The sequence below is a fragment of the Heptranchias perlo genome, chromosome 1 (assembly GCF_035084215.1).
Source record: "Heptranchias perlo isolate sHepPer1 chromosome 1, sHepPer1.hap1, whole genome shotgun sequence".
In the NCBI taxonomy this organism is placed as follows: domain Eukaryota; kingdom Metazoa; phylum Chordata; class Chondrichthyes; order Hexanchiformes; family Hexanchidae; genus Heptranchias; species Heptranchias perlo.
In genome coordinates, this window is record NC_090325.1 from 93229895 (window position 1) to 93240357 (window position 10463).

Here is a 10463-nt window from a genome sequence, read left to right on the forward strand (position 1 = left end):
TTGGAGTCAGGGAGGTAGTGGAGAGATAGAAGGGGCATTGAAGCCAATTTTACCACCCCCCACTACTGCTCTGGCTAACAAAAGCTAACTAAGCACAGCTCATCTGAGACCTTCCTCTTCTGTATGGGCCAATGGTTAGTAAGCATAATGGTGGCATTGGTTTATGTAATGACACTTAACGGAAGCTGGGCTACTGTCAGCTTTTTAATTGTTAGACTGGATCCAATTAGTGCAAATCCACCATCTTCAGTAGATCTCTGTCCTTTTGGGACAGATGAGAGCTGTCGTGTTAGTCTATTTTTTGACCAGCATTTGCAATATATCACTAATAATGTGAGCATCGACAGCCAATACGGAGTGTATGGGACTGAATTGAGCACATGTTTGATTTTATCTGCCATTTACACTAGCACAAATTTCTTTTGCAGGGGGAGGAGGTAGAGAAGTGGGCTTCTTGATTTCATTTTTTATAGGGGAGGGGAGATTTTCTCGCACTATTTTGAGTCTCACTATTGCTGCCAATGTTCCCAAAAATGGTGTAAATACCAGAAATATTAGTGTTACAACTTTGCAATCTGGGTCTTCAAGTGTGGATTTTTGGATCAGCTGTTTGGGGGATGGGGATGATGATGCAACTCGACTTGCACATGCAGTTTCTGTGTTTTTATCCCTTTCAAATTCTGTTGGGGGGGAAAAGCATCTCCAGAAGACCCCTGATGAGATTGTGAAATCACAGGAATCCTTGTTCCAATTACAGGAAGTATTGTATTGAACTATGATTTGTTTTTGGATAAGGTTGCAAAGGTTATTAGATATAAGACCTCCCTGCGATATAAAGGAGACCAAATAAGTAGGTCATTAAAATGTCTTCAAAATAATTTGTTGTGGCTTATAAAACTATGACTCATCTTTTTTCCCTTCTCTTGTATTTCAGCTGCGACAGTCACAATCGTACTGCACAGATAATGAGTGTCTGCAAGAATGTAAGTCCTGCTTTAGTTTACACTGATCGATCAGTAATATTGTGAAGTACTGGTATGCATAAACAAAATTTTGGTTGCAGGTATAAAAGTTCATTGACCTTCAGATATTCATGTGAACAGACTTTAAAGTTTACCTGGCTGCAGGTTAGTAGTTAGTAATTTGGAACTTTGAATCAACATGATGTCTTCCCCTTCCCATCACCAGTATGTTACTAGATGTATAGTAATATTGCTGAAAGATAATGTCGCTGGGGAGATATTCCAAGTGGCTCCTTAAATGTGTCTTTGAATACATTCTGGAACTCTGAGCAATAAACTGTCTTGCTGACCATTCCTTTGGTCACCTCCTCCCAATATTCTCCATCCACATCCACTTCCACTTCCCTTGTAAGACATTTACCTGCATGTTAGGCGCTGTATAAATGTTGCTCAAAATGTCGGTCATTTTCCACATGTTTACTAATGACTGGTGTATTTTTTTAAAAAAACTTTTTGTCTCTTTTTAATAAGTCAAATTATTTATTCACAACTAGCTTGTTCAACTTGTAAGCTTTTTTAAAAAAACAAATTGATTTTCTGAATTTTTTTTAAAAATCTTTAATTCTAAGTCATTTGATTCTCTGTCCATAAGATGGATATTTTACATGTATGGAAGAACAGATTGGATCACTTTATACCCTCAGAGTTCCAGAATGTATTCAAAGATGCATTTAAGAAGCCACTTGGAATATCTCCCCAGCAACATTATCTTTCAGCAATAGGAAATGCAGTCACATTTCCAGTGATCTGCAGGCTATCCATATAATTCAATCAATGGATGTGTTGACATCAGATCAGATTGCCTCTGACAGTGCTACTTTACAACTGGAGGAGGCGGGGGGGTGGGGTGGAGGGGGGAAAGAGGGGAAGCCAGCCTTGGTTAACATGCCCACCTCTTCTTTCTATGATCAAATTTCATGTCTCCAGCACTTCGCCCTGATGGCATGGCTTAAATCATGGACATAGTTTGTGTCCATGATTCCCAACATTATTCTTCTTTTTGATGCTGCCAAGCAGACACCTGGATTGAATTACAGCCTTCAGCTCACTTCTAACCATTTTGTGTATTTTTTTCCTACTGTAGATTCTCTTCCTCCTATCCTCCCTAAACTAAACAGGTAGCTAGCTGCAAGGAAGTACATGTGTAGCGTGTAGACCTCCTTGGACTTCCTCCTGATAGTTTGGCTGAGATCATTATGTGTGTAATTGCAGACTTGGATCTAGTTCCTATTATTCTGCGGTATAGTCCATTAGCTCCTCAATGTCCAATGCCTCTCGGTGGCCGTAAGGGTTGTTGTTTACTTGGGATGTGTTGCATATCAGAGGTATATGTGAAAGAGTAATTTAAAGTTGATGGGAAACCACGTGACGGATACAAAGGATTTTTTTTCATGGAGGCACATTAAAACAAAACCAGTGTTATTAGGAAATGGTGTGTGGTTTGTAAGTAACATAATCGTGGGGTAAAATTTTGGGGTTACATAATTTCTACATGGGATATTTCATGGAAATGACGTTATATTGCACTGTTCTCTTCAAATTAATTTTTAAAAGGAAGAGTTAAACCTACATCCCATTGCAACAAATTAATGAGCACTCAGAGTTTCCAGCTATATTGGAACCAAGTGCTATGTAATGAAACATTAAATCCTACTATTTTTAACATAAGTACCTTGACCATATTCTTTACTAGATTCATTTGTAACTTAATGGTATAGAGTACTATTATAGTTTGGAATTTATTCCATTAACTTTTACTTGTGTTCATAGCAAAAAGGCAGTTTCCATAAGAGACTCTCATCTATGAATTGAAACTTGCCATCAGTGTGTGATGTGAATGGGATAGTGGGCTGCAGCACTAGTAGTTATTTTCCACACTATCGTGCACAGGAGACTACTTGCCCTTCATGTTTCCTGTCCACTTTAAACTGTCAGACCTTAATGTTTAGGCTAATCTAATAGTCAAATTCTTAACAAGTGAGATAATTACACACGGGCATATAGTACAATACTTGAATTACTCAAAGTAAATATATATATCATTGCATCGTAACAACTCCACGGAGCACTTTTTGGTATGCCTTATCTGGAAGCAGGAGAGCAGGGAATCGATTAATACGGAGCTGGGAGAGCAGTTGTATTTCTGTCTGTTCCTTGAAGTGAAAACAGATAAATTTGAATATCAAGGGGGTTTTCCCCAACACTCAGGTAGTCAGGATATTAATCATTTCTATCACTCAAATAGCTAAGACGTGAACAGCAGTTTCTTGACTGGCCGTTGACTCATTTGGCTTTCGCACCTGATGACAATAAAACCCATTGTTAATTTCTGATGCGAGTCTGCAAGTTTGTATTATGAATGTTTCGTGTTCCAAAAAATGACCCAATTAGCTTCTAGTCAGGCAGTGATACCACACTACCCACTTCTGCATGAAACTAGTGACTAGTACCCCCTCTCCCCTGACCACAGCACAAGTAAGACATTTTTCCATTTCCCACACCAACTATCCGGTCATATTTCCACAATAATCAAAACCTTCATTTGTGTTGGAATTGCATTCCAGTGAGTTCACCTGCAACAAACTTTTTCTCCTCTCAAAGCAAAATAGAAGTCAGGTATGTACAAATATGAAATTTCATTGGTTTCTTCATGTTTGAGTATTTACACAGATTTGGTTCACTTGTAAATGATAGTCTGGAAATTGTTGCTGGTGTAATGATTTATACCAGCAGAAATTCTGTAGTTGCGGCAGCAATTTTAGGTGCTGTGTATAGTGGGCTTTCCTAGCAGTGATTCTTAACTAAAAGCCTCCAAATTACAGTTCACTTGGAGGCTTTATTGCTCTTTGGCTAGTCTATTATGCAAGTGAGATTTCCTATAGATTGAAAACCACAAATTTGAGGGTAAACCTACATGGCAGACCCTTCCCAAAAATGGTTTTAACCCAATATATGTAATCTAGTGCTACTCTTTTCCTTTGTCTAATTGTTCATGAATAAGTAGATGCAAGAACTTGTGATGTTGCTCCTTTAATTAGTTTGACACTTATTTTCATATTTCCAAACAATTTCTGTTAAACATGTTAGATTTGATGGTCAGAAAACATACTTGTATGTGGGGAAATATCCTTGGGAGATTTCACTAAATGGATCCCCAGATTTTACCAAACAAGTCTGTGTAAAATACACTGACGGTTGCTACATATTCTGACTGTTCCTATTTATATTGTGTGTACAATACCACAAATGCATTTCACGCTTGGTGTGATGCAGCTTAAAGGATGAAGTAAGTAAACTTTTACCAAGGGAACGCCTCCATTATTTTTGAAAACAACACAAGTCTAGAAACCGCCTACTTGATATCAATAGTACACACCTACAGAGGCGCCATTTGCTTTTAAATCAGTATGTCTAGCTGTACAGTAATTTGATCTTTTTTTCTCTCCAGTGCCTGGACCAAACACCTCCAGTGATGGTGGAATGGCATTGTCTATGATTATGATGGCTTGGATGATCATTGCCCTTGTGTTATTCCTGATGAGACCTGCTAGTCTGAGAGGATATCCAACAGGTGGAAAATCACACGGGCCACAGAATGTAAGTTGATCCTGGTTATTTGCAGAGTAATTTTTATTTGTTCTACAAAAATCTAATTATAATATACATGCCTTTTGAATCACTTCTTGATTAAATTCACAGCTGCATCAGATAGGTAGCATTAGATCATTTTTCTGGATATATCCGTTGTTTTAATATCTGTCCATAAGTTATTCCAATGGCTATGTTTCTGAATCTGACCAAAAATCACTGTCCACACATGATGTTGATCAAGATTTCTTTTGAAAGATAGGCCTGGGAATTCACTTGCATCCATTTTCAGGCATGAACCAAGTGGCGGCAACAATCTCCACGCCTAAACTGATGGGCAAGCGGACCACGCGATCAGAAGGCGACCGGTGTATTCCAGACACTAATTGCGCCCCAAGAGGCAGTTCGCGGGGAGGAGCAAAATTGACCGGCTGAGATGCTGGCTGAGGGCCTGTGGTACGCCCAGGAGAGGGGGAGACGATCGGGATGGGGCAGAAGGAGCACCCCTGGCTCCACATTCAATTAGGTTTTAAAAACTAATCCTTGTGTTTCTTAATTGTAGAAACAAGAAAACCTGTCATAGCTCAGATGCATTTTTACCCAAATTTGCCAGCAGGGTCATACAACAGACACAGGACCCTTCTTTGCATGTTTAAATTGGGCCAGCGCTGCTTTCAGGTGGACACCACTGTCAGAATACAGCACATTTTACAGTGCATTTTAATCCATTATATTACCCACTCTCCTGTTCGAGTATTGTATGACCTGCAAGTTGGTCTTGTTTCTCTGCTTCATTACTGCCACAGCCTGATTTTTTTTTGCAACTGATCAGATGTCAGAAAAACTTTTTGTGGCACTTCAAAAGTCAAAACTGAAAACTGTTCAATGGTATCTTGGAGCACTTGACAATATGTTCTCTTTTTATTTACTCTGCATGGTTCTAATGGAAAGATTTTTTTCTATAATACAAAGAGAATTCCCAACAGGGCACAGTTAATTACTCCACTCGCACGTTGCAAGGTCTTTCTGTCTCCTCATATGTATTTGTGAAACCACTTGAACCTTGACAGTATACTGTGAAAGTATTCAAATAAACCAATGTTGCTAATGATTTGTAATTAATGTGTCTCAATTTATTTTCCAGAATCCAAGACGAGAACCCCCTGCTCCTCCGGTGGATTAGATCTATGGACATCTTGCAACTACCAGCCAAGAAACCAACTGACCAAACCAATGACTGTGGCCTGAATAACTCTCAAAACTCTTAGTTTACTGATGTATATTTTACTGATATTTTCTTAAAAGATCAATATTCCCTATATAGTACTTATAACGGTTGGACAGTTAATTGTACCACTTACAAAATTAAGTACATATATATTTAAAACTGGTGAAAACACTTCCTTTTACAAAAACAACTGTGAAAACTAGATGAGTGCTCCTGCTGATTTCAGCCAGCGGAGGACACTGCAGATGGATGTTTTCCTTGAATTGTGCAGGGGCAGTGGGATAGGTTCACTGTCATATCTGTCAATATACCTGGCAATGGAACATCACATAATGCTAGCAAGATAAGCCAAATCCAAGGGTATGTTACCCTAATAAGATTATAATGTTAACTTTTATTTGTGCCAGTTTTCAGATGATAAAGGAGGGAAGTGGATTGAGCATTTTTAGTTAAAACATTGTTTTGGTTGCTCCTTTAAGTTTTTGATGCCAGTAGATTTTATCTATAACTTGTTTGAAATAGCTATTCTACAATCCTTTATGTTACAGTTATATTTGCAGACTTTTAGAACATTTTATTTCTTTTCTGTGCAATGCAGTACATTCCAAACACCTTTTAGTTTATCAGTATGTTTCATTTAAATGTTCTGGTATTTTGAGGTCAGTATAATGTATACTGGTGCCAATCTATATTGCAAATGTATTACTTTTTTCAATGTACATTAGCATCCTTCACTCATGAGGATGCTCTACATACTTCTCTACAATTCCAGTGCCAATACTGTTCTGTACTTTCTGCCAATTTGTAAGGCTCAACTGGAAGGCAAGGTGGCTTATCTCAATCCTACTTCTAAGGGAAGACATCCACTACCATGAAGTTTATCCCTATGGATCTTGGCCAAGACTTGGGGGAGATGGGATGGTTGAACTGATGACACACCAGATTCAAAGTGATTATGTAGTAGTGATGATTATGTTGTATGAAGGATTGTTGCCCTGCATCTGATTTTTAAAAAAAAATCTCACCAGTGAAGAAAACATTGCCTGAATTAGGCTTTAAATGGCATAGTGAGATGGTTGAAATGTCTTTGTTCATTATTTACATAATTGTGGATACATGAGAATGCTTCTTTTGACTTTAGGGATGCTGACTTTTCTGGTTGGAACACCAACATGTGATGGTATGGAGCAGTAACACTCCTTAACTCATGCTCGCAATTTCTCACTCGATTGAGTTTCTTATCTGAGTCTCATTGTTGAGAGGTGCTAGGAGCTTCCCCACACGTGAGGTGGGGGAGGGGTGAGGGGCAGTCAGGGGACACTAATCTCAGAGCTCCGCTCATGCATTCCTACCAGATAATTTGGAGTGGCATTGGTGAAGGCCTGAGAGCAGGTGGAAATGGGGAGGAAAAATAAGAAACTTTTCCTAGAATTTAATTTCAGTTTGAGGTATAAATCAACTTTTTGTGCTAGCCTGTTAGACTGTTTGAGTTGCACATTGCCTTGGTTCAGCATAATTCTCACCTATTTCTGGCGATTCTTGTTAGTTTTCTTTTTAATTGAACTGCTTCATACATGGGTTTAAAATTTGACTTAATTTTTTTTTACAAAGTTAGGTAACTGTACCTATATCTCTGCGGTAGTCTCTGTCTCTGAGCCATACAGATAGCAAAGTCCCGGGTTCAATCCTTAGTCTGTGCTGCAGTAATTGATTTCAGCCTGGGTAGCTTTTGGGGGGAGAGGTGCTACAATTGGTTATGGCCCCCATGGATTAAGAAAGGGAAAGTCTCGAGCTGATAGAATTTCATGTGTTTGGACATGAAAGCACTGGAGGGTGACTGCCACCACTGGAACTGTGGCCCCAGCAATGGAACAGAGCCTTGAGGCGATAGGATAAAATAGGAGAAAAATGAAAATCTCTGGTAGTTGTTGAAGTTGCCCATTGTTCAGTTGATACGTAATGATGCTTTCTTCATATGATATTGCCATATTTGGGGAAAAGTGCAGAATCATTATTAATGTTTTCCTCAGTTTGAAGACCCAACTTTTTTTTTTAGAAGTTTTTAAATATTGCAACAGTATTTTATATACTATATGAATGAGATGGAAAGGTGAGATATGTGTGGAAATACATTGAGAAAAATGTAGTATAAACCCTACAGAAGAAGATTTGTGTTCACATTCTATGTAGGAGATAACCTGCAGCCATTGCTGGGCTTGCAGGCAATCATTATTTGCCTTGTAACCAAGGAGTACCTTCCACCTTTTAAAATCCTCCAATAGTGGCAGTTCATAATACATGGACCTCTTGTCCACATACCATATTATGAGGAATTCAGGTCCATTTACTACATTCGACATGTCATTTGCTGTTTCCCTGATATTTAGTTACTGAGTTGGTAAACCAGTAGATTCTGGATTAAAGGCAAAATTCTGGGAATTGCCTAAGGAAGGACCAACATTATATCCATGGTGCAGTGACTTCTTTTAATGCCCCACAAGCATAATGATTTACATAGTCCCATCCTGCCAATGCATGGTACACTTCAATAATTGTTCTGGTGGCTCAGTGGGAAGCTCAGTAGTGGATTTTTTAATTTGGGAGGTGGGGGGGAGGGGGGAGATTCACTGACATTGGCCACTTTTTACCAGAACAAATGTATCTCTCTTGTGGGTTGAGCATCAAACTTTCCAGTTGAAGGAAATCTGGGAATAAAATGGGATTAATATATATTTTGAAATATTTTTGGAATGATATTGTAAACCACAATAATGGTTTCAATTGAATTTGAACAAAGATGTGATTTCTGGCTTGAATAGTTGTATATTGTGCCCAGTTTCATTTTTTGTTTCCATTTATTATAATTTATAATGTTGCTCCTATGTACTTCATTCATAATTTACCCAAATAGGATTGGAAGCCAAAATTCGATGAGAATGAACAACCATTTTGATTTGTTAATGTTTTAAGAAAACACTGTAAAATACCTAATTTTGAATTATTTTTATCTGTTTACTAATTTATAATTTTGTTATTGGTGTCATTAATTCAACCAGTCCCATTGAATATTGTCAAATTAATGCTACTTCCTATTTTTATAAATATTCAGAGTTAAGTTTTTTAAAATTACTTTATTCAAGGGCCTGCCCTTCAAATAACAAATCCAACCTGAAGTTTGATCATTTTGTTGTCCCAAAGGCACTTCTGAATCTCAATTGTGCAGTGTATGTTTGTGCTGGTGAAAGCGTTAATTTTCCTAGGTTTGTGCAAAGGTTTTTATCCATTAGTTAAAATGGCTACGGTTATCAAACAAAGCTCTAGATTATTTTTAGTATGATTTTCTATAAAATTCTGTGGCAAATGTTTCATTTTACTCAAAAGGAGAACTCCTCCAATTTTATTTAATATGGAGAATGATATTACCGTTGCATCTCAAGGATATATTGTTTGTAATATCTTCTTTCATTTAGTTTTTATTGCAACTTTTAATTTAATGGAAGACACCATTAATTCACCTAGTCCCACTGGATCTCTGATGTGGTCCATGGTTACGGTCGGTGATTGACCCCCTTCCCCCTGCCTCCATGCTGTGTGCTACCTGGAAATCTAGGTTGGACTGGAGCTAGGTGGGAACATGTGAAGGGTAGTTATGTCATCCAGCCCAAATGGAGTAGTAGGTTTAGTCTTTTTTTTGCTTTTTATTTTAAAAAAATGTGCATTAAATTTGCAGAGTATTTTTTGATCTCTCCTGCATAGCTGTGAAGAGCCACAAACCAAGCACAGGCCAGGCACTATTACACAAAGAAGGTGGTAAAAATTGGAAGGACAGGCCACTCTTGTTCATTTCGTAGTACCTAGTTTCAGAACAGACACAGGGAAGATGACTGCCCACTTTCTCAGCCACGTAAGATGTAGAGGCCCAAGAAAGGGGAAAGGGGCAATACTACCTTTGGGAATCTTGTCCTAAGATTAAAAAAGGCTGTAGGCTGTTAAAGGTCATAGCAGTAAGATGTGATATTGGTTATATTGCTAGCGCGTGCTACAGGAGTTACTGCTCTTTCATTGCTGAAATGATGTAAATTAGGTCTTTAAACATGTCAAAAGAAAATTGTAGTCATGTTAAAGTTTACATGAAATGATTGCTTGATCCTTGATTTCTGCTTATGTACTGTAATTAGTGCCATTCAAGGCTTTTAAAAACTTTTAAAAATTGTTACTGGGAAGATGGCTTCTACTATGCACTTTTTGTTCATTATTAAATGGTTATATGGTTAGAAACATGGAATGAAATTTGTTTTTTTTGTTTAGTGAATGAAATCAGAAGGAACAGTGTGAACTTCAACCATTAGATGCATTTCACTATTGTGTGACAAAATGACGCTACTGTCAGTGACCATTAAGCTAATCTTTCTCACTGCATAGTAGCCATATCTATTCATTCTTTCCAATGAAATTTCAGCTATTTTATCTATATAAATAGTCAAGATAATTCTGACTTCAGGAATGGTGAAGTTAAACATTTTAACAGACTACATAATTTTTAATTGCTAAAAAAATATTTTTTTTAAAAATTCAAAAGAGCATTACAACAGCTTGGTAACGTGTTATGGCTTATTGTGACATCT

At 37.7% G+C, this 10463-nt stretch overlaps 1 protein-coding gene across 1 annotated transcript in view; it reads left to right on the top strand.

The window, feature by feature from the left end:
* Positions 1–10116, top strand: part of smim14 (small integral membrane protein 14) — a 37064-nt gene extending 26948 nt beyond the window's left edge. The window contains exons 3-5 of the mRNA XM_067988593.1: positions 935–983; positions 4471–4619; positions 5755–10116. Of these exons, the coding sequence (XP_067844694.1) occupies positions 935–983; positions 4471–4619; positions 5755–5793 (237 nt within the window). The 3' untranslated portion in view covers positions 5794–10116. The remainder of the gene's footprint in view (positions 1–934; positions 984–4470; positions 4620–5754) is intronic.
* Positions 10117–10463: the final 347 nt, after the last annotated feature.